This window comes from Cyprinus carpio, chromosome B3 (assembly GCF_018340385.1).
Source record: "Cyprinus carpio isolate SPL01 chromosome B3, ASM1834038v1, whole genome shotgun sequence".
NCBI classification, from domain to species: domain Eukaryota; kingdom Metazoa; phylum Chordata; class Actinopteri; order Cypriniformes; family Cyprinidae; genus Cyprinus; species Cyprinus carpio.
This window is the reverse complement of record NC_056599.1, coordinates 32,238,755-32,263,783: the sequence shown is the minus strand read 5'-3', so window position 1 is coordinate 32,263,783 and position 25,029 is coordinate 32,238,755. Positions and strand designations below refer to the sequence as shown.

At 35.9% G+C, this 25,029-nt stretch overlaps 3 protein-coding genes across 3 annotated transcripts in view; 2 read left to right on the top strand and 1 right to left on the bottom strand.

Moving 5' to 3' along the window:
- narfl (nuclear prelamin A recognition factor-like) overlaps positions 1-5,746 on the bottom strand; it is a 12,902-nt gene extending 7,156 nt beyond the window's left edge. The window contains 1 exon segment of the mRNA XM_042720826.1: positions 5,591-5,746. Within this exon segment, the coding sequence (XP_042576760.1) occupies positions 5,591-5,656 (66 nt within the window). The 5' untranslated portion in view covers positions 5,657-5,746.
- Positions 5,747-6,389: 643 nt separating this feature from the next.
- On the top strand, positions 6,390-13,539 carry LOC109076330 (hexosaminidase D-like). The gene is made up of 14 exons (XM_042721406.1): positions 6,390-6,405; positions 7,245-7,390; positions 7,503-7,784; positions 7,863-7,972; positions 8,960-9,047; positions 9,258-9,422; positions 9,542-9,725; positions 10,148-10,219; positions 11,162-11,367; positions 11,479-11,560; positions 11,680-11,755; positions 11,832-11,927; positions 12,052-12,141; positions 12,689-13,539. Exons 1-14 carry the CDS (start codon positions 6,390-6,392, stop codon positions 12,885-12,887), a joined length of 1,812 nt encoding a protein of 603 aa, XP_042577340.1. The 3' UTR covers positions 12,888-13,539.
- Positions 13,540-14,183: 644 nt separating this feature from the next.
- Positions 14,184-23,929, top strand: LOC109076329 (transcription factor E4F1-like). The gene is made up of 14 exons (XM_042720825.1): positions 14,184-14,370; positions 15,325-15,434; positions 15,954-16,044; positions 16,253-16,398; positions 16,496-16,616; positions 16,711-16,863; positions 17,948-18,057; positions 19,313-19,537; positions 19,625-19,739; positions 19,830-20,047; positions 20,138-20,336; positions 21,490-21,597; positions 22,322-22,419; positions 23,222-23,929. Exons 1-14 carry the CDS (start codon positions 14,277-14,279, stop codon positions 23,570-23,572), a joined length of 2,139 nt encoding a protein of 712 aa, XP_042576759.1. The 5' UTR covers positions 14,184-14,276; the 3' UTR covers positions 23,573-23,929.
- The last annotated feature ends 1,100 nt before the right edge of the window (positions 23,930-25,029 follow it).

Genomic DNA, 25,029 nt, shown 5'->3' with positions numbered 1-25,029 from the left:
ATTCATATCTGGTCATAGATTCATAAACTCCAGTCAATTAAAAGAACTACTTTCTAGGATTTCTAGCCAATAAAACAATTCTTTAGAAGAAACCTACGCAGGACTGAAATTTATTGGCCTTTAGAATCGTTAGAGTAGCATGCATACCTAAGACTTTAAAAGGATCTATTATAATGATTATGCGGATGAGTCTACAGTAATTATCAGTTTAAATCTTTATTCACCTTGCATTCAAATGTTTGGGTCAGTTAGATTTTTTTATAATATTTCTGAAAGATGTCTCCACCAAAGCGCTGAATTGCACGACGTGATCAAAAATACAGAAAAACACGTGATGTTTGTGAGATATTATTACAATTCACCTAGAAATAAAAGTCGTCTATTTTAATGTGACAAAACACAATTTATTCCTGTGATGGTAAAGCTGAATTTTTAGCATCATTTCAGTCTTAGTGTCACATGATCCTTCAGAAATTATGCTAATATATTGATTTAGAGCTAAAAAAAAAAATCCCATTATTATAAATGCTGAAAGATTTTTTTCCAGAATTCTTTGATTAATAGATAGTTAAAAAGAACAGCATTTTTATTATTTGAAATTGAGATATTGACCATTTTGATGAATTTAATGCAACCTTGTTAAATAAAGGTTTGAATTTCTTTAAAAGAAAATGTACTGACCCTACACTTTTAAACAATGGTGAATGAACAACAGATCTGGGATCTTTGTAACAATACTGCTGTGTTCATACGTACTTCATTGTCTTGTAAGTGAGTTCATTAACTTCAAGCCCAAACAGCTGTTTGGCGGCATGTTTGTAGATGTGATGAAGGTATCCTCCTGATCCACTTCCTGCGTGACGCAGCAGCTCCTCCCCACATATGTTACTACTGAACCTAAAACACATTCACACATGATGGATCATCACCGAACGGTGGTCGTCATAAGTCTCTAGCTGGGTGTCACTGCCAAACTGCAGAACTTACATTGTGTCTAAAGGTGCCACACAAAGGACACAATTTAAGCCCCGCAGACACATTCTCCTCTTCTAACTAACTATCTTCAGAACTTCACCTATGAAGCAGACACATAGACTTTATGATGGGTGACTTATGGCTATAATCTTATCCCGTCTTCGCTTCAGTTCATGATTTAATCCCCTATAGATCACTCACCCTGACAGTGCATGACAGCAGTCCACCTCTAAATGGTCCTCGTACTCGCTGAGGTAGACACGTCTGGGTCTGGAAGCCTCGAATGTTTCTTATCATAGCAGGGCATGACGGTTCACTGTTAGATCTGCTGCGGTCCCCCCCGGCAATGAAAACAACCACCCCCACAACCCCCCCTGTCCAAACAGCAAAAGATGCGAGGATGAAAATCTCGTTCTAGAACTACCATTCTACTGCATCTGATATATCGCTCATGATTCCAAAATGCATTTGACCTTGATTTGTCACCGTAACATGTAATATTTTGGTAGGGCCGGATAAGACCACACACACAGTTGCCTGGTGAAAAATTTTCTCCAATAAATAATATATGAAATTAAATATTAGTTTTTAAATCCTATGAAAACTTAAATCAAACATTGAAAAATATTTACATATATTTTAATAACAAATAATATTCAAATAATGTATCATAATTAAACCTAATTACTCATTTAATAATTAAAAAAATGACCTGAAAAATAGTCTGTTATGTTGTTAATATTAAATCAAACAATAAAAAAAATACATTTGCTCTTAATTTATTTCTATGTGCTTGATTATTGGCCATTTACTGGAATTATTATTTAATTAATAATAACTAATACAATACCTGGCTTCCCTCAGTGCCTTAAAAGCCTTTAAATAAAAGTTATATGTGTGTACTGTCCTATATTTATTATGTATATATAAAAACACAGAGATACAAATATTTGTATGTATTTACATTTATACTTGTAGATAATTTATATTATATACAAATATAAAGATTTTATATATAATTCTAACATATTTTTCCTTAATATATACTGTATGTGTGTGTATTTATATATACATAATAAATATACACAGTGCACACACATATAGTATGTAAACATAAACTTTTACTTTGAATGTGATTAATCGCGATTAATCATTTTAAGGTTAAAGGGATACTCTACCCCAAAATGAAAATTTTGTCATTAATCACTTACCCCCATGTCGTTCCAAACCCGTAAAAGCTTTGTTCGTCTTCGGAACACAATTTAAGATATTTAGGATGAAAACCTGGCTCTTCTGTGCCAGCCGATGCGCTGTTTTCTTTCAAACCAAAGCGTAAATACACGTAAAAAATGTATCCTTGTAGCGCGGCTGACACAGAAGAGCGTACGCCGCCTGTGTACTAGTCAGATTTGGAGAGACACAGAGGAGAGGAATTGTTGAATAAAGTCGTTATTTTTGTTTTCTTTGTGTATAAAAAGATTCTTGGTCGCTTCCATAACGTTTACGGTTTGAATCACTGATGGCAGATGGACTATTCTGATGAACCTTTTCATGCTTTCCTGGACCTTGACACTGTTATTTATTTTGGCAGGTCTAGTGGTGACAGTCACAAGCCTCCCTGTTTTTTTTCATCCATAATATCTTAAATTGTGTGCCTGAAGATGAACAAAGCTTTTACGGGTTTGGAACAACATGGGGGTAAGTGATTAATGACAAAATTTTCATTTTGGGATGGAGTATCGCTTTAAATTTCTGCATGAAAATTGCATGTCACTCAATTTAACATTAATATTTGATGTAAAAAAAAAAAAAAAAAAATGTATTTTTATATAATTAGCTTTTGTGCAAGTGAACCAAAGAAGTGTTTTATAAAGAAGTTTAAAAAATAAATTAACAATGGATATTTCACTACACAAAAACAACTATAAAGCATAAAGCAGTCTCTGCTAACGTGGCCCTTTTCGAAATTCAAATCAAGTCTAAAAACACTTTCAGAAAATGTTTTTAAAAGTGAGACTTTTGTGTTCCTTGGCAAACAAGCATCGGGGGGCCGTTTCTCCCTCCGCTCTCTGAACAGACGTTTATTGTTTAGTACCTTCTGAGATTCAAAAATAGCCCTTGACCTAGAGAAACCCATCAGCCTGCTGCGGCGATCGTTCGTGCGTGATGTTACGGCAGGGATGACAAGTCACCATGAGTCTTCTCAGCATAGCAAATCCAGCCTGAACCAATCACAAAAGATCATTTAACAAAAATAAATCCATATTGGACCCATAATAAAACAGACGCATCTACCTGGACAGGCAGAAGCCAGCATCGGTAGAGCCTTCTTGTCTACTTCCTTTCCGCTGGAAGTCTCGCTCTAGAAATCTCCCTCTGGCTTTCTAACAGGCTGAATGAGAGCGACTGAAGCTGGTGTCAAACACGTGACAGAGACACCTGAAAGACCAATATGCAGTTTCCTTGACCTCAATACACACAGGAGGATGTCTTTGACTGGTCATATGAAACGTGGAATCAATCTCACCCAAGTTCTTCAGGAAGCCGGTGAGTCTACGAGCCACTTCGCTGCTGCTGAGACCGTAGTGTGCTGCTAGAGAGGCTCTGGACTGAGGAGACACAGACACCACCACCACCTTCTGCTCGCTACGCTACCGCTGGCTGACCTGCTGCTCACAGACACAAACATGCTGTAGCTGAAGCATTCATTTGGAGTAAAGCTGAATGAGTGTAACACGCACCTTATTCTGACGCAGCACACGAATACAGTTCCGTCGTGACTCTGTTGGGGTGATCAGGACACTCTCCTCCGCAGACGTGATGCAGCCACTGCAAGCCAGACAGTCGTTTAGAGTAATCTTCGCTTTCTCCAACTTTTCCCTTTGACCGTGGCCTGGGAAACAAGCATTTTATTTATCATATCCTGACGGATTGAAACACTGACACGACTTCCACAATGCAGGCTCAGAATCAAAGTCACGTCATTTGTACTCACCTGATGGACCTGAAAATAACTGCCATCATCTTCTATCTGGATTTTAGCCACAGATCTGCCCTGCTTCTTTTCCACTTTTACAGGCTTTCACACCATTCCCTGGACAAATGAACACTAGTTAAATTAGATTTCGGTATAATACTACGGTTTAAAAGATGGGGGAAATTAATACTTTTATTAGGGATGCACCGATAGGAAAATTCTGTCCGATACCGATAACCGATCATTTTTTTTATTTGAAAGCCGATAACCGATATGTTGGCTGATAAATCTATATCCAAATTTTTATAAACTTTTTGAGAGCCTGATTAAAAAAAAAGTTCTCTTCATTAAAAGCCACATCCCAAACACTTCAACATAAGTAGCCTAGTTTAAACAGTGTACATTTTAAAAATAGTTTTACTCTCCCATTACTAAATTTCATCATAAAAAGTCTTACAAATAAATAACATAATGCATAAATAATGCAAACAAGTCATCTCATGTCAAGTGTTTCTGATGGAAATAATGCATTATTTATCGCCTTAGAGAAATCGGACAAATTTTCTTATCGGACCGATACCGATAACAGAAAAATCGAGCATTTATCGGCCGATACTGATATGGTGGCCGATATATCATGCATACCTAACTTCTATTCAGTAATTAAATTAAACAAAAGTGCCAGTAAAGGCATACTGCAAAAAATTCTATTTGAAAAAAAAAAAAGCTGTTCTTTTGACCTTTTTATCAAAGGTCATCATTTCCACAAAAAGAACAACTGTTTGCAATATATAATATTAAATGTTCCTTGAGCAGCAAATCATATCAGAATGATTTCTGAAAGATCACGTGACACTGAAGAATGGCGTAATGATGCTGAAAATTCAGCTTTGCATCACAGGAATAAATTACATTTACAAATATATTCAAATAGAAAACAGTTATTTCATATTGTAATAATATTTTACAATACTACTGTTTTACTGTATTTATCAAATAAATACAGCTTTATTAAGCATAAGAGACTTCTTTTTAAAAACAAAAACAAAATCTTTCAAACCCCAACCACCCACCCAGCAATGACTTAATTAACTGGTGTAGGAGTAACTATTAGTGTCAAAATACATTTTGAGTAGTATATGATAATACCTCACTTTTGTAAGCTATTTTGCTTTTACTATGCGTTGCGATTTCTTTTTTTGAAAATAAATCTCGTGGTTCGATATTTTGTTATCTAATGCAGTGACATCCAGACGTTTCAACGTGGCTGAAGTGTAACGTTACATGCATTTTTATACACAGCAGTTTACTTAGACAGCTCTTTATGTTTTGAGACACAGCCACTTCCATTATCTGACCTTGCAAATAAAGTGGGCCCAAACTTAGGAACTCTAACTAAATGAATGCCCTTGATAATTAGCATTTACATTATTTACAAGACTTCACGTTATCTTAAAAACTTGTCAGAAACATGTGTCACTTTTGTAAACTGTATCGTTATCTACACGATGTTACATGCGTTTAGCTCATGATCAGCTGACCGGTGTTATTTACCTATCATATAGACATAAAGTAAAAGCACTGAACTGATAATAACGTGTCTGTTTCAAATGTTAAATGCAGTAACATCTACTCAACCTGAGACGGAGTGATAAAATCATCCAGATCCGTGAGCTGAAGCACTCCACTGAAATGCGACGCCATTTTTTTCCTGCTGTTTGTATTCCTGCGAAGTGGTTGGCAGGGGTCTGTGAATTATTCTAAACTGTCCAATCGTAGGCCGCTCGAAAGTGGCTCTGACCAATCAAAGAAAACAGCGAGAGGTTAAGGGCGGGACTTAAAGAAATTGGCTATTATTACAGGTGTCACGTGTCTTACTGCTGCTGTTATCGATTCAACCTCGAAGTTTTGCCATTTCGAGGGGTTTTTTTGCATTTTACAAGATATTTTATATATGTCTCAGTTAAAGATAACGTATTTTCATATAAGACTTACATTTAATGACACCTTATTTTAAAACCCTGAAAGAGAAGAGAGAGAAAGAGAGAGAGAGAGAGAGAGAGAGAGAGAGAGAGAGAGATTACGTTACATTAAAATAATGCTTTTTTACCCCACTATACATTGGACCTGCTATATAAAATATAACTGGTAAAATATATTATTTATATGTGTTTTGTCTTGAAAAGTAAGCATATATCATATGGTAAGCATAAAAACTGCATGTAAAATTAATAATTATACAAGAATGAGAAAAAGCCGCGTGAAATTAAATATATCGTGTAACACAACAGCACTCCGCTGTCACTTCTTGACATGTTATGACAACTATCCAAATGTAATTGGTTTTTAAACCAAATTAAGTCATATAATGTCGCAACTGTCTTTATGTTTAGTGCGCATTTATTTGTGTCGTTACGGTCCCTCGGTGTTTGATACAATGGACGCCCGGCGCCGTAAAGCGTCGACGTGACGCGCACGCTCTCCCCGTCACGCTGTTATCGTTCAGGTGCTCGCTCGCTCGGTCAAGTGCAGAAAGATGTCTGCCGACCATTTGTCATCAAATTATCAATTCAAATAACCTCATGCATGTACGTCAGGTTGAACAGGTTGAGCCTGTCGCGTCTTTCAACCACACAAATGCACTTGCTGCAGCAAGAAAACTACACACGGAAGTAATCTATGTCTGCTTTATATGCTTCATAAGCCACAAGTTCATCAAGTCTCTTACCTAAAGGATTAATGCTCTTTAACAGAGTAAGTATCTCGGTGTTTCTTTAAAGTGATAAACATATCCATTCATTTATAAAGCGTTATGTCTGCTATTTGAGCAAGATAAAAAAAAATCTCTTTTAATGCTAAAGAGTCCGAATTGTGAGAAAATATTTAAAATGCATGTTATGTTGTTTATCTACTTTGATTATTCATGCATACATTTTTCTTATAAAAGATCACGTTTTCATTTGCATTTCTAAAGTGTTTTTATATATTATTGTTATTATTATTATTATTGCTATTATTAAATGCATAAACTAGGGTCAGTTGCATGAAAGGTTTAAACTGGTCTTATAAGTTAGCCATCAAAGACTGGTCATATATTTTTTTTTTTAATTCAGTTACATAAAAGCAACTGCTAGTCGGACTTAAGGCACTGTCTTAATAACATAGAGTTTATGCAACTGGCCCCTGATGTGTTTAGAAGTGGTCGTTGCGTGGTCATTGTCATTTAAACAGGCAAAGGTTTTTAAGCTTTTCGTTACGTCTCTTGATTTTCAATGCAAATTTTGTTTTGAAGGTCACCTGAGTTCAACACCTGCCTTCATTTCTAGGGTTTATCGCAATCGCCTGCACAGAAGCAGACATGAACACTCAAAAGGTTATGAGGTTGATAGTGGGCTGCTTGGTGATTGTTGCCATGGTGAAAATTTTCTTTCATCCCAGGTGAGGTTTGCAGTTCTCGTGGGGTCCCCATGTACACGTGCTTCAGCACCGAATCATGCTTCACTGTCCCGAACGAGCTCGTGATTAAACTTTATTTACCTTCTATTCATAGCTCAAGAAAGACACGAGTGTCAAAACCCACCAAATCATACAAGGTGGTAACTTCTGGGCTAAACAGCATATCCCACAGCTGAATTTGGTTCATAATGAGGAGGATCCTGTCAAAAAAGAACATGCAGGCAACACAGAGGTTCAGCCAGAGGAAAAAGAGACGATCCAATCAAACCAAGAGGAGTTAGAACCAGAAATTCCTGATGATACACCCATGGATCCATTAAAAATTGTGCACTTGGATCTGAAAGGCGCTGCACCCAAAGTCAAATACCTTGAAGAGGTGGGAATGTGTGCAGACATGCGGTAAAATGTATGAATAGTTTCTTTTTTTAAAGTTTGCCTTGATCTTCTTTTGTAGATATTCCCTCTACTGTCAACTCTGGGTGCTAATGGGATATTGCTGGAATATGAGGATATGTTTCCTTATGAGGGGGAGCTCAGCATTCTCAAATCAAGCTTTGCATACAGGTGGGTGACGGCATCTGAGCATCTGATTAATTAAACCTGGCTTAATTTGACTCCGTTTGCCCACAAATGGAAAGTCTGGCATTATGTACTCAGCCTCATGTCATTCCACACCTGTATGCTGTTATTTCTGCTGCACACAAAAATAAATTTTTAAAAAAAAAAAATGACAGTGAATAATAATCACCAGTATTATTTATATAATAAATTATAAATATACACTAATATAAAATTATAAAATATATAAAAAAATATATTAATAAATACAATTATAAAAGAAATATATGTTTTTTAGAGTAGCAATGCTACCTTTTCAGAGTAGCATTTACGTGACTGTTTTTTATATATATATTCTTCTTAAATTGTTCTGTTGCATGTTTTCATTTTTTGTATTTTAATTGTAATGTTTATGTTATAAATACATCATAATAATACAACTGAATAAATAAATTGATTTAAAATTTTTAGTATTAATTTTTTAATTTTATATTATTATAATACTTCTGAATATTTTAAGTGTTTTAATATTTTGAGTTTTAATTTTTATGAGTAGTTTTGTCATTTTTTTTGTTTATTTTAAATAATTGTATTTAGCTTTAAACTATTTTTTATTTTAGTTTTAGTCATTTTTTTTAAGTACATTTTAGCAACATTTCCAATTTTCATGCAAGTTTTTTTTTTTTTTAAGTTTAGCGTTTTCATATAATATTTAATTTTTTTATTTCAGGTTTATTTTAATTACTGAAGAACATTAGCACATATATTATGTCAAGTTTCAAAGAGAAAAAAAAACAAACAAAAAAAAACAATATAAATACCATAGAAATAGTAAATACATTTAAAAGCACTCCACTGAAGCCAGTTACAGAAACTTACACGAGAAACAGATTGACATTTAGGTGAACTATTGCAGTATTATATTCAGAGATCATAAGCTGATGATTTGTTCATCTTTATTTCTCTTGCTTATTTTTATTGTTTCTGTGAAAGTCCGGAAGATATAGAGAAAATTAAGTCTCTGGCCAAGCAGCACAAGCTTGAACTGATTCCTCTGGTGCAGGTGTTCGGACACTTGGAGGCAAGTACAGAAGAAGCTAACTCTCACACACACTGTAGATATCTCAAACATGTGCTTTTTCACTTCTGTAAAGCAGTAGAAGGAACAACCAGTCACGGTGGTTATGTTGATGTGGAGGCAAAAATCATTCAAATGCTGTAGATGCACTGTGATTTCACTTTATTAGCATACTGTACACTATGTAAGAGTCTTTCTGTTCACATTCCACAGTTTGTCTTAAAACACGAGAAGTTCTTCAAACTGAGAGAAGTGGAAACATATCCCAACAGCCTGAACCCTCAGGCCCAAGGAAGCATGGATCTCGTTCAAGACATGTTAACGCAAGTTATGAAGAAGCACCCAGAAGCAAAGTGGTTCCACATTGGTGCAGATGAGGTCGGTGGATCTTTATTCTCCACGGGTCACTGAAAATAGTTGTATTTCATGGAACAAAAATGTTTTGGTTTTTGAGTGAGCTATTCCTTTCAAATGTAAGCTGGATAAAATCCATTTAGGTACGTGGCCTGGGCGAGAGTGAAGATTCGAAGCGCTGGTTGGAAGCCAACAGTGGAGACATGGGAAAGCTGTTCCTCAATCATGTGACCGCAGTCGGGAAATTCATGACCAAACTGAAGAGAGGAATCAAGCTGATCTTGTGGGACGACATGTTTCGGAAACTTAGCTCTGACACAATCAAAGGTATGCTGAGAGAGTCTGCCAGCCAGTAAATGTATGTTTGCCATTATCAAATAGCAGATATTACCAGTAAAACCCACTTTTACTGTAATGTACAGTATTTGATATTCCAGTGTTAGGATTTCTAATGGGTGCGCTGTCATTTTTAGACTTAACAGTGACATCTAATGGTGTGGATGAAACAAAAACAACAAATTATAGATGTCCTATTCACAGGTGTATTTGTGACCTTGTGAAACTATTTATTCTGTAAAGTATTAAAAATAGAGGGGTTACTAAGGTACAGTGAGAGGTAACTTTACATGGCAGGACAAAGGCTGTTACAGTGGAAAATGTTGCTTGATGCATCTTTCAAGCTTTGAGAAATACAGTGGCAAGACCACAGTAGTGCTTTTTGGTTCCTGATGTGGGTGTTTACATTTTAGAATCAGGTTTGCAGGACCTTGCATCGCCCATGATATGGAAGTACATCCCAAACATGGATGTGAAAGAGATCGGTAAGGCCCTGTTCTGCTTCTCGTATGAAAATACTGACCTGATTTATAAGCTTTAAACATCGTCCTTATTGTGAACGAGTCATCCGCGCAAATCATTCAGAGGAAATAGGTTTCTCTTTGTAATCTTTCATAGAAATATTCAAAACTAATCTATGAAATGATCTGAAATATATGTTTGAGTTTTAAAAATTTTATTTTTTCAAATATAGCACGTTATTACTTATCAGTATACTCATAGGCAATATGAGCAATTATACATGTACACTACGGTTCAGAGGTTTGGAGTTTAGTAAGTTTTTATGTTTTTAAATACGTAAAATATATGATATATTTTAGTTTTTTTATATTAAATAAATTTGAAATAGACTTTTATTCAGCAGGGATGCATTCAATTAATGCCTTTAACAGGAAAGACATTTACAATTTTTTAAAAAAGATTAGTAAATTATGTTCATTTAAACTTTATTAATCAAAGAATCCTGGAAAAGGTATCGCAAAATAAACAACTAAAGCAATAATCCCCAAGAAAACGGTTATTCCAAGGTTTCACAGAATAAAACAGAGCAAATAAAGTGTAATGACATTAATAAAAACAGTATTCTTCCACCGAACAATGTAGTTCCCGCTGATCGATATATATCTCTATTATAGATCAGCGGTAGTTCCTCAGAAACAGGTGTGGTTCCAACAAAGTGAACACACAGAAGTAAACAAAGGTGTATGTTTGCAGAGTAATTTACATCAGCTTCGAACGCGGCTCAAAAAATCAGAATCAAGGACCGGAACTATCCGTTTTATAAAAAAAAACATTAATTATTTAAAATTTAAATACTTCATTTTTAAAAACATTTTTAAATGATATTAATATTATATATGTATATATAAATCGGTGTATAAATATAGTAATAATGTAAAAAGGTTGTTTTTACATGTTGTTTGTAGGTAACTATATCTCTAAGTATGAACAGGCTGGATTCAAAGGGGTGTGGTTTGCTAGCGCTTTCAAAGGAGCCTCTGGAATTGACCAGAAATGGACCCCAATCAGTCACCATTTAAAAAACCACCTACAGTGGCAGAAAGTCATTCAATCCATGCCTCAGTACAAGTCTGTGAGATTCCAAGGCATTGCTCTGACTGGCTGGCAGAGGTAAGCCTGCAGCTTACAGAACTGTTTCTTCAAATATATTTGTGCAATGCCATTATACAAACTGTAAAGGACCTTCCAAACCTAGAGCATTAATAAAGCTGTGTGCTTTGAATATGAGCATCACACTGTGCTGTGTGAGCTTCTCCCTGTGGCCATCCCTTCTCTGGCTGTCTGTCTTCAGACGCTGAAATACGGTGAGTGTCTGAAGAAACACGTTTTATTTCTGGAGGGATTGAGTATGTAACATGCTGTTTCATAAATGAGTAGACTAACATCATATGTGATGTACTACAAAGTGTTTTGTTTGCATTAGGTTCATTTGATACGGAGGCAGAGAAGGAGGTGCAGCGCCTCCTTGGGTGTCAGGTTGAGCTGAGCAACAATGAGTGGTATGAACTTGTTTATATAGACCTATTTGAATAGATTGTGATGTTTGTAAAGGATACTCTCTTGATTGTCCTGCAGTAAGGGTGCATCCTTTCCTGGCTCAGATGTTTATGAAATGGTGAAGAAGCTCAACGACAACCTCGAGAGTTCAGTTAAAAAGATCATGCAAAGCTAGTGAGTGATTCTGTGCGACCTAACATGAGCTCAAATGACATTCACACGCAGCATAAGCATTCAGTTCTTTGTCTTGAACTTTTTGTAGCTTGTGCTAACATTTTGTTCGTCTTGTGTTTTGCAGCCATGTCAAGGGATCATTCAGTCCATATCATCGCAAACGCAGCTTTGCAAACCCTCGAAATCTTGCATTTTTCAAAGATGGACTGAAAAAGTATGCTTTTTGTAGCACTCGCATATCATTTGATGCATTTATTAGCAAAAGTATTGTTTTTATGTTTCTCATAAAACATATTGGTTGTTATTTTTTGGATACAGGGTTCCCACAGTCATAGAGAGCCATAGTAAATTGTTTTTTTTTTTCAACGAATTTGTCAGGAATTTTTCATAAATAATGTCTAAAAGATTCATTAATGTTTTAGTCTGTATCAGAATTTACCAAAAAAAAAAAAAAATCAGATTGATTTGTGTAGAAAAAATAATAAAAAAATGACAAAAACACACAAGAAATTTCCTAAAACTTTAACCGAAATTATAATGAGAACAGAAAATAGAAAAATTAAAAACTAATACATAATGTTAGTAAAAAAAAATGTAATGGTTTATTAATGATGTTTAAATAACACTGGTGCAAACATCGAATGTTTGCAGGTGTAGGTGATTATTATAAACTAGAATTTCTGGTTAAGCTTGTTTATGCTGTGAGGTACATAAGAGGAAATATAGTAGCCTAAATATTTTGCGTTCTTCCCTCTTGTCAGATTGATGGATGAATGGGATTCCTTTTTACTGACTTTCCGCAAAAATATGGAGGCAATCTTCTACCCAGACACGTTAGAGGAGTGGTTGGAGGAGAATGTGAATGAACACATAGAAAGACTTCATGAAATGGTGGTTGATGTAGAACGAATCATTAAACTCAATGGACAGCCAAAGGTTGATCCTTCAAAAATGAGGTGAAACAGACAAGACGACCAACAGGAAGGACATCCCAAAATGTAGCATTCAAACTTCCTACTGTTTTTCAACCTCAGGGATCTTGCTTGTTTCCTGAAGGCTTTGCTGGAAGTGATGACTAGATTATGAAAAGTTGCATTAAAGTTCTCTAATTACACTGGGCATGCACTTCTTGAAGAAGTGGACTCACTACACTATGCATCAATGCATTTATTTCATCTGTATTTGAGTTGACTCAAAATAATGAAAGTTATTTGCCTTTGCAGTGACACTGGTACAGCTAATGTTGTTTTTTTGTGTTTTTTTCAATGTGTAGGGATGGAACGTAACCAAACGTCATGTCTTTGACATGCAAAATGTACAAAATGTGCAGTTTGAGGAGCAGAAATATTGTACAATTGCAGAATGTGGAATCTTGTTACAAGTGAGAGCCTTGAATAAAGTATCTTTAGTGTTTTTATCACTATTACACATATAGTTCTAAATTAGCTTTAGAAGCATTTACCTCAGAAAACTTTAAAACTGGAAATATGGAGCTTATGTTTAATTTACAGGCTTATCACAATGCCAATAACGCAACATAATTTGCTGAATTTAATTTATTTGTGTGTGTGTGTGTGTTTACAACAAAATAAAATAAAAATTGGGGAATGTATTTTGTATTTAGTTTATTACTGCAAATTTTTTGATGGTTTCAATGCTTTCAGTATAATTCAGATATTACATTCCATGGTGATTATCATCACAGTTATACAAGTTTTTGCTTTATCAAATATATGACACTGTGGTGTGACATTAAGTTGCCGTCTTTAATAAATTTAAATATAAGAATATTTACTGGTGTGTTAATCGAATCGATTGATGGAGCGAAGTCCGAATCGTGAGCGAATCATTCTTTTTGAATCGGATCTTCTGATTAATTCAACCAGTTCACAAAGCCAGTCCGATTCGTGTTCGGTCGTTGCAAGATTCACAAACTAATCATATTTAATAAAGCTATCTCTGTTTCATTTGTGCTTGATAAAACTTCAATCAAGTCGCAAATAGTGCTGTTGTAACTGTTAAGCTCCCTCATCGGTTTAAAACAGATAACGACACAAACTCATTCTGGAACACGTGAAATTACATTTAAAACATAAAACTTAAAAATAGCATAAAATAATATACGCTTAAATGGCAGTGTTTTTCGATTATGGATGCCAATCGCTGAACCGACTCTTTGAATTGAATCGTTCAAAAGAACCGATTTGGCTGGAGAAGATGAGCGCGCCTTTATTATGAATCTCTTCTCCCTCCCCTCGCCGCCCTTTTGTTGTTATGACTACGAGGTCGTAAATCCGCCATGTTTTCCCTGCTGAAGCGTTGCGACAGAAGACGGAGGTCTGGAGCGACATGACTGAAGAAAATAATAATACGGCAGCAACAGTTACCGAGCAAACGGAGCATAGCAACATCATCACCATCCAAACCACACTCGGAGACGAAGGTAGAACCAGTGCGACGGGACACAGTCGCGAAGTTAAATTGCGAGTGAATGTGTGGGCCTGACTTTGGCTCGTTCTGTCCTGCTAGAAGAGTCCCCATTAGCCGCAGTGTTGTTTTTGACAAACATGTTTAGGCTGCTGCTAATGCTGCTTAGCATCGATCTGTACTGGACGAAGATCTCACAACACCAAGACTGTCCGGTGTTACCGTTTCTAGCAGGATTTACGTGCTTTAGGTGTTTAGTCACGTATGGAATTTTACTTTTACATTTAAAGAAAATAACTCTCTGAAAACACAACTTCCACAAGTCGTTTGCACCTCAAATTATATATATATATATATATATATATTTAAATATTTATGGATATATATATATATATAAAAGAAAATAACTCTCTGAAAACACAATTTCCACAAGTCGTTTGCACCTCAAATTATTATTATTTTTTTTAAACAGCATACTGTGATCAAAATGACATTTTAAATATTTATGGATGAGTGCTATGTCTTTGTAAGAGGCATTTTAAACAAGTAATATTTAGTAATAAATGAAATAAATAATAATTATTAATAAATAGAATTTATAGTAATACAAAAACTCATGAAAATGTAAAACTAAAAACTAATCCCAAATATTAATGAAAATATAATAGTATATTTGTAATGTTTCATTAATAAATCTATTATAGTAGTTGTATTGTAACGTTCATTTATAATATACTATTATGATTTATTAAATAATAATATTTAACATTTTAAAATGTTAACATTTATATTTTATATTTATTTTTAATTTTAAAATATTGGATGCAAAGTTGATGCCACAATTGTGGGAAATTTTGATTGTTTTAGATTGATAAATATTTGTTTATTTCACACAGATTCTTTTGCAATATGCATGATCTGTCAAACTGATGTGAGATATAATTTTTTTTTTTTTTGTGTTCCCGCTCAGATGAGGATATTCATAAATGTGGGAGATGTCTGGAGGAGTTCTCCGCTCTGGATGCTTTCATCCAGCATAAACTCAGCAGGAGCTGCAAGCATCCTCAGCAGGACTGTCAGGTTTGTGTGTTATTATATCGGTCCTCTTTTTAGCGCATAATGTGTCCAGAGTGATTGACTTGTCACTGTACATATTTATTATTCATCAATGAATCCTGAAAAAATATATCATGGTTTCTACTAAAATTCTTAACAAAATGCATTGCTGATAATAATAAATATCTCTTGAGCAGAAAATCAGAATGCTTTCTGAAGGATCATGTGACACTAAAGACTGGAGTAATGATGATAAAAAATTCAGCTTTGCATGACAAAAATTTATTACATTTTAAAATACATTATGATTGAAAATAGCTATTTCAAATAGTCAAAATATTTCACATTATTTTTATTATTATTATTATTTTTGATCAAATAATTGCAGCCTTGCTGAGCATAAGACACTTCTTTCGAAATCATAAAAATATTACAGACCCCAAACTTTTGAACAGTAGTTTATCTGCATCATAGACCCAAGAAGCTGTGCAAAATGTAAGCTAAGGATAAATTTTGGGTTAATCTGTCTGCCTCCTCCCTCAGACAAATGTTGTCCCAAATGAAGGTGCTTCCACTGATGTGAAATTGAGTGAAAATGATAGTTCATCTGATGAAGTGGGCACATCGAATGCAGGTACTGCACTTTTTATTTAGTAAAGTCAATATAATGTCACGTTCATTGTATTGAGGGACTAGATGTCCCAGATGTAATGGAACAGGACCAGGGCCGAACAAGACATCTGATCTCTATTGTTATATACAAACTGTACAATGGGATCATTTGGGTCTGAAAAGAACATAATTTACCTTTGGGTCTTTGTTTGGGTCGCTTTGTTCTTTAGACAAGAGAGAGAAAGCAGCAGCTGGAGGAAAAAAGAGAAGCCGCTCTGCAAGCGAGGACGACAGTTCCAGTTCTGCAAAAGTCGTTTTGAAGTTAAACGCAGAGGGACGATACATCTGCAACATATGTGAGAAGACCTTTAAAACGGTACAATATTACATCATTTTTATGCATTTGAATACTTACCCTATTTGCGAATATGCAAGGAAAACTCACTCCAGTTATAAATTCGATCCATTTATAGACAAATATTCTGAGAACCCACATGTTCACGCACACCGATCAGAAGGACTTTAAGTGTGAAATATGCCAGACTGCTTTTAGGACCAAGGGTTCGTTGATCCGACACAAACGTCGGCACACAGGTAAGACTTAGTGTCCTCGTATTGGACTCTGCTGAGTTGTGAAAGTTATCTATGCAAGTCTTTGACAGTATTTTGACATCATTTCCTTTGGCAGATGAGCGTCCGTACCGCTGCAGTCAGTGTGGCCTGGCGTTCAGAGAGTCCGGAGCTCTAACCAGACATCTGAAGTCTCTTACGCCTTGCACTGAGAAGATTCGCTACAGTCAGTGTAAAGAGATACTTGTCAGCAAGGATGGAGTTCGGAAAGGTATTTTCATCATGACCTTTTCAGTGACAGGAGGGTGTCATTTAACAATAGCTACAAGCTTAAAGTCTCAAAAAAGGGAAGTAGCAATGGATCTTTTCTTTTAAGGGGCCATTTACATGACAACATTTTCAGCCAAAAACAGGAAACTTTTAATGCGTTTACACGATAACCGCATTTTGGGGACTGAAAACCATAGACTGTTTAAAAACATTGAAGTAGTGTCTGTGACGTCACCCGTAGTTTTCTGAAGAGCGTTTTTTAAGCTCAAAGTAGGCGGAGCCAGCCGTCGCCATCTTGGCAGTGCATCACCGCATGACACTCCCAGATCATCAAAAATGGGCAAAAAGGCGGGAGCTGGTTGCTGAAGCCACGCCCACCTAGCGCAACGGCGGTGACACCAGCGGCAATCCACCTGTCACTCAAGTGGCCACGCCCTTAATTATGCAGAACTTTATATATTTAATATAATTTAAACAGATGAGTTATAAAAAAAATGTACCCCCCTCACAGTTGTCATGAAGGGCAAAATTAGCTATATAGACCAAAATCATTTTTTGAACCAGGCTGTAAACATGTTTTTTACTGCTGTAAAGTTGGGCATTTTAACATAGGGAGTCTATAGGATTAACTACCTTTTGCAGCCAGCCTCAAGCGGCCAGTCAATAAATTGCAGTTTTAGTCACTTCCTTGTTGGCTTCACGAGAGAGAGCGGGAGGTTGCCGCTTGCTGAAAATGCAGATTTTTGAAAACGTTTTTCAAAGTGCACGTTTTTGAAAACGGCACCGTTACCGTTTCCGTGTAAAAACCCAATACGGTGACATCATGCGCGTGCATAGTATGTAGACATGCGAAGTACGTGTCGATTTTAAAGGCAAGCGCGAACAAACATACACAACATTAGTATTAGTATAAGTAGTATTGCGAGGTCAAAAAATGCATGAATCGATAAGATCTATAATGTGCATTCAGAAACTGATGGTGAATGTTCATTTCATGCTGACATTTTTAGCTGGTTTGTTCATGCCATGATCAAGATTTATTTTTCGCATGGGGTTTTCTGATTGTATTGCTGTTTTCATTCTAGAAGTTCAGCCGTCATCTCCTGAACCTGAGAAGGAGCAAATTCCTGTCGTGAGGGTTGTGGAAGCTGGTCAGGAAATCATCCAGATCCAGGTGGTAGGACAAGTGCAACAGGTGTGAGACTAACAAAACTAGCATGCTGATTACAAATATTTTTGGTGCAGAAAAGCATGTTGCATTTCACTAATTCAAAAAAACATGAACAGTTCAGTTGTATTTTTGGTTGTAACAGATTTGATTGATTTCTTTCCTAAATTGCATTGACTGCTCTAAAATAGGGCTGCCCTCAGCTAAGGATTTTTCTGGTCGACTAGTAGTTCATTTTAAGCATTAGTCGACTAATTGCATGTTTATTAATAAACCATTAAAATCATTATAATGAGCCTTTAATTGCAGAATAAGCGCTCAAGCACACACATAAAGCTTGCAACAGCACACCGGCTGAAGTAATGATTATGAATGTGTCAGGGAAAAACAGTAAGGAGACTACATTAACATTTGAATAATTTGATAAACTAGTGCTTTCTTTGGTTTAGGTTTAAGAGATGAAGTCGGCGACACTGACTTGTTATCTCCGCAGTAGTGATGCGCCTGTATGCATGTTTCATACAGATTACATCATCTGAGAATATTTGTTTTCCATTTGAATTGGTTCATTTGAAAGTAGACATTTCACTAAATGTAGATATATTTTTAATGTCTGTAAGGCAAAGATATACACAGAGTTTCGCGCTTAAGTTCACAGAGACCGAGACGGCAGAAAGCACACAAAAGCGTGTTTTGTTCTTATTGACACTGAAAATAAATAAAAGTGCACACAAATAAACGAATAACCTTTCATCTCCATAATCAACACTCAACACCATGCTCCACACTCCACACAGACACTTGAACAGCACACATTTTTCTAGATTAACATTATTTTTTAAAGATTTTTTAAGACTTTTTTCTTTTTTCCCAAGGCATTGTTAGATGCCAGTGTTTCCTGTCATAGCTATGCAGAGATTTGATTTAAAAAAAACAGTATCACAGCTATTAAACTATATCTTATGCTTTTAAATCTGTATACTATTTAACCTCAGAACGACCTCAAAGTAAAAAGAGGTGCTAAAGTTAAATTTTGTGGTGGCTGTTCTTTAAAATTCAATTATTTGTTAAAAAATTCAACCTTATTACCTTATTAAGTGTTACATACATAATATTAAAACAGCTAAAAAAGTAAACTAAAAGCCCCACAAAAAAGAATATTTGTAAGAAGTAACTTGAACAAATGCAGATGTTTGGAAAAGTACAAGCACATTTGTTTATAAATTTAGAAGCTGTAGCTCGTTTCACACTAGCGTTATTGAAGCTCCTCTGTCCCTAACAGGTCGTGTCTCAGCCTCAAACTGCGACTGTGGTTGAAGCCGACAATCTAATCTGCCAGGCCATCATAAACTCTGGCATCGCGCTGGAGACCGAAGCCACCGAGGCTGCCGAGCAGGCAGAGGCCCGCTCACCTAAAGCAGTCCTGCAGGGTCCTGAGACTGACGCCAGACTCACTGAGATCCAGGTGACGGAGGAATGTGTGGAGACCGTGGCCGAGGAAACACAAGTGAGTTTCTTAGATTGTGACGGCATGCTTTATTTCAATAAAACAACACAAATGAGACTTCCAACTGTTTTTTTTTATCCATTGTAGGATTCGTCTGTGAAAGAAGACGAACCTGTGGAGTTAAAGTTATACAAATGTCCTCACTGCGAGCGCATGTTCAAGACATTGACCTACCTGAGGCTCCATGTCAAAGGGCATGTTGGTGCGCCCCATTCAAAGCCGTTTATTCATTAACAATCTTATGATATTTGTGGAATAGCTAGGTCTCTGAATGTTTTTTTTCTTTCCTCAGGTTACAAGCCGTTTAAGTGCCTAACATGTCAGAAGGAGTTCCTGACGGGCTACGTGCTGAAGAAACACATGGAGACGCACATCAGCGAGCGACGCTACAAATGCGGAGAGTGCGGCAAACAGTTTAAAGCCATTGGACACGTGCGGGAACACATGAGAGCGCATTCAGACGAGAGGCCGTACCACTGCAGCTTTTGTGAGAAGAGCTACAAGACCAAGGTGAGGTCAACATGCAAAAACAATATGCAAACACAGTCCTTAGGTTTTACATTGTCATCTTTAAACCATCGCATGTCTGTTGTGTTCCAGAACGCTCTGCAGGTCCACCACCGCACTCATGGTGAGGAAAAGCCATATGTGTGTCCGCACTGCTCCCGTGGCTTCCGGGAAAAGAGCGCTTTGGTGCGGCACATCCGACATCACACTGGAGAAAAGCCCTTTAAGTGCTCAAAGTGTGGCCGGGGCTTTGCTGAGCATGGCACGCTCAACCGTCACCTGCGAGCTAAAGGTTCATAAACATGTCTAAACTGAAGTGAATGTTAGAAAACAACTAGTAAACATAAGTAGGACTTATAAAATGTTTTCTGGGATATTAAAAGTCCTAAATATAAGCTGCTAAAGAACAGATTCGCTATATGGATATCCTAAATTTTTTTTTTTTTTTTTAATTTATGATATCCATATACAGAATGTGGCTATCTGGAATGATTAAATAATTATTAATTTTATTATTAATAAAATTATTAAAATTGATTGTAGTTAATAATTATGAAAATCTAAGCTCACCAAAATACAGTAAAAACAGTAATGTTGTGAAATATTATTACAATTTAAAATACCAGTTTTGCATTTCAATATATTTTAAAATAACATTTATTCATTAGATTCATAGCCGAATTTTCATTACGCCAGTCTTCAGTGTCACATGATCCTTCAGAAATCAGTTTAATATACTGATTTGCTGCTAAAGAAACATTTATTATTATTTGTTAACATACTAACATTTTGTTTATAATAGAGACTACTACTGTTTTGTATTGAATTGAATTTTTAAGCATCTCTTGAAATGTGAAATGACAAAATGGACTGTAAACCAGTGTATGGTTCATATAGTTTTATTGTTTTAGTTAATATTTTGAATTAGATTTATTTTGTATATTTTCTGTTTTTAGAAATGTCTAGATAGTATTATTTAGTTGTAGTTATTACTATATAACTTTAACGTTTTTTATATATATATATTTTCTTTAAAGTAATGAAAATTTACATTCTTGCTTTTTTTTGCATTTCTTTAGAAAGACACTTTTATCGAAAGCAACTTATAGTCTGAAGGATCATGTTACACTGAAGACTGGCGTAATGATGCTTAAGATTTAGCTTTGCATCACAGAAATAAATGACATTTTAAAATCTATTCAAATAGTTTACAATATTACTGTTTTTACTGTGTTTTTGATCCTATAAATACAGCCTTGGTGAGCATAATAAAAAGCTTTTATAAAAACTTTTATATTTATGGAATTCCTCTCTAAAATATGAGAACACTGGAGAGACTCATTTAAGCTATTTTCAGACATCATGAAGTCTAACAGTGACTGTGTGTGTGTGTGTGTGTGTGTGTGTGTGTGTGTGTGTGTGTGTGTGTGTGTGTGTGTGGTCAGGAGGCTGTTTCGCTGTGCAGCAGAAGGACTCTGAACCGGCGGGGAGCTCTGAGGAGCAGGAGGTGTCGGCTGAGATTGTACAATACGACCCCAAATTTTCAAACACTAGTGTATATTTAATTATATTTTATAATAAATAATATGGATGGCCAAAATTAAAGCCGTGGGCTATGTATGCTTGTCATGTGACTTGATGTGCTGAGGTGACTAATATGTGTGTAGATATAATGATATGAAAATTATTATATGAACAACATATACATTAAACAGAAAAGATCAATAAAATTATTAAAATGGGTTGTAATTAATTATGAAGAAAAATCTAACCAGGTTTATGTCTTTTTTGTTTTAATTAATTTCATTTTCTTTTCATCATTACATACATCTGCAATAGTTTTTGATTTTCACTATCTTCCACCACTTGTTACATTATCATTTAAAAGTTTGGGGTCATGTTTTTGCAATAAGTCTCTTATACTCACCAAAGCTGCATTTATTTGCTCAGAGATACAGTGAAATATTTTTGCATTTTTGTGTTTAATGTAATTGATTTCTTTGATTCAAAGCTGAATTTTCAGCATCATTACTCCAGTCTTCAGTGTCATATGATCTTTCAGAGATTATTCTAATATGCTTATTTGCTGCTCAAGAAACATTTTTATTATTATCAGTGTTGAAAACAGTTGTGCTGCTTCATATGACTTTTGTGGAAACCATGATTTTGAATTGAAAATTCAAAAGAACAAGATTTCTTTTGTAACTTTTAATGGCACTTTTGATCAATTTAATGCATCCTTGCTAAATAAAAGTATAATATATTTCTTCTTTTAAGAAATTCTGACCCCCCCGGGAGAATTTTTTTCTCAGGCGCCAGCTGATGAAGCAGCTCAAGGGGAGGAAGTGGCAATAATTCAAGATAATCAGCAGCAGGTCATTTTTAAAATTTCCCTCGCATCAGTGTAAACTTAAAGCTAATAATAGCCAGATCAGAGTCCTGCACGGGTCCATTTTTGGAGACCCGCCCCCGCCCGTACCCGCAAAGTTCAGCACCAGATCCGACCCGTCACCCGTGATAATATCAAAATTAAATCCACTCCCGCCCAGATCCGTTAATATTTGGCCCGTTACCCGATCCGTGCCCGCGATAAATCACACATGCTAAAATCATTCCAGTTAAAGTGCTTTATTTTTTATCTCGCACCTCTCTCAACATCACAACAGCGTCATGAATGAGCTAATGAAACAGGCTAAAGTGCGCTTTGTTTTGCGCCATTCAAGTAGCCTACCATCGGGCACCTTAATAGGCTATGGAACCTGATAATTATACACAAATAGACCTATTAATGAAAAAAAAAAAAAAAGAACAAGAAAAAATACTACCTGAGCCTGTCGCTCACAAACAATAGCCTTACTAGGCTATGAGAAGCATCAACAAAAGTCGCACTGTCGCAGTGGTGGTGACGTGATGGGTCAAATGTCATATAGTTGTTGCGTATGTTTAATGGTAATTTAGATATACAAATATTGCACATATTTTTCATCCGCGCTACTACCCGCCCGCAAGGAGTTAATTATCGGCCCGCATCCCCGCCCGTGAATTTTAGGAATGTCACAATCCACCCATTTTAGCCACTTTTATGCGTGGGTACCCGTTGCAGGACTCTAAGCCAGATTAAAAAGGAGTTTGTCATCCAAATGGAGTAACCGTATTGATCGACGTGTCTGACCTCAGATGGACAGTCACATCATGAAGGTGGTGCAGCAGATCGTCAGCCAATCACACGGAGGCCACCAGATCATCGTGCGCAACGTGGCCGCAGACGAGACCCCAGGCATCTCGGACTGTGGAGACACCATCACCATCGCCACACCTGAGAGCCTGACCGAGCAGGTGGCAATGACACTCGCAAATGCCTTAAGTGACGGCACCATCCTCACTACGACTACAGAGGGCGCCGTGGAGACGCCCCACACCACAGTTACCATGGTAACAGCTGAGAACGTTGAGACAATGGAGCAAGAGGAGCAGTATGTCATCGCTTCACACGACGAAATGGAAATCCAGACCGTGGTAGTGGTCTAAGACGCAGGCTCTGTTAATTTAATGTTTTGTTTGTTACATGAACAGCCGTGGTGTAGCATTTCGGTTCTCTGGAAGGCCTTAATCCACATGTTTTGCACTTTTGCTTATGCAAACTGTCAAAAGTTTGTGTTTTGGGTTTTAAACTGATTGTTTTCATGCTGCAGGTTATACTAAAGAACCGATGCCATTTTCAGTTTTTTCTGTATCAGATTTTCTCTGTTGCATGGCATATAATCATAATACAACTTTCATCTGCTCATCATGAATATGTAACATGGCATGTTGCCACCAATAACAGGGCCCATAAAACACCTGGCAGGGAACGAAAGAATGAAACAATAAATATATTTTTACGTACCTCTGTTTTTCTTCATTCGTTGATCAGTTCTTATTTTTGCATTCTTAGTAAGCATTTTTGATCACTGCGGTGATCATATTAATGTGTGTAATTCACCATATGATAAGTGGCAGACACATATACTCATAGTGTATTTTAATGTTTATGGCCATTGTAAGTGTGTAACAGGACATTTCTGCTTATTTAAAGGGGTCATGACCTGCCTCTGTTTTTTTTTTCATTTTGTACTGTTCTTTAGGTCTACTTATAATGTTATCAAGATTTTTTTATTTATTTATAGAAATCAAGAGGTCAAAAGATTGAGCTTGTGACTGATGCAGTGTGTGTTTCAGTCTATAAGCCCATGTGGCTTATATCAGCTTGAGAGTTGGCAAGCATGCATGAGGTTGATGTATTTTTCTTATATCCAGTGTGTTCTCTCAGGCAGCGATAGATCGAGGTGGGAGACACTTCATTTTGGCAGATCGGGGGCATAATGAAGCTCTGGTCACCTTCACTATCTGTTCTCCCTCCCATCAGCTCATCAGCGCACATGCTGGAGTGCTTTGCCCCTTCAGGCCGTCACATATGCCCATATATAATCACATGTTTCTGTTATTTTCTGCTATAATTGAATCTCTGACCTGGCTTGCAAATGATCCATTAAAAAACTGTACCCTCTGGTTTGACAAGGTTCAGAGTGATATTAAATATGATTATCAAGAATCATCTTGTAGTATCCAATGCCTTTTTTAAGACAATGTTTTGTTTTTGCATAGTTAACTCTTTATTACAGCCAGAAAAAGCATTATAACCCCATTATATCCCCAAAATCAAAAAAAAAAAAAGTTTGTATCAATAATGAGGACCATTTTTTATTTATTTTGACAATTAAGCACAATTTCTTGTAAAAAAAAAAAAAATACAATTATTTATTTTAAAGTTTTTTGTTTGTTTGTTTAATAGTTTCATTTTACTGTTAATTTTTAGTTTTGTTATTTGTTTCATGTTTATTAAATTTTATATAATTGCTTTTTATTTTGTATTTAAAATTTATTAAAATGTAGCTTTTTATTTTTATTGTGTTGTTTTATTTAGTTTAATTTTACAATTTTTTTTG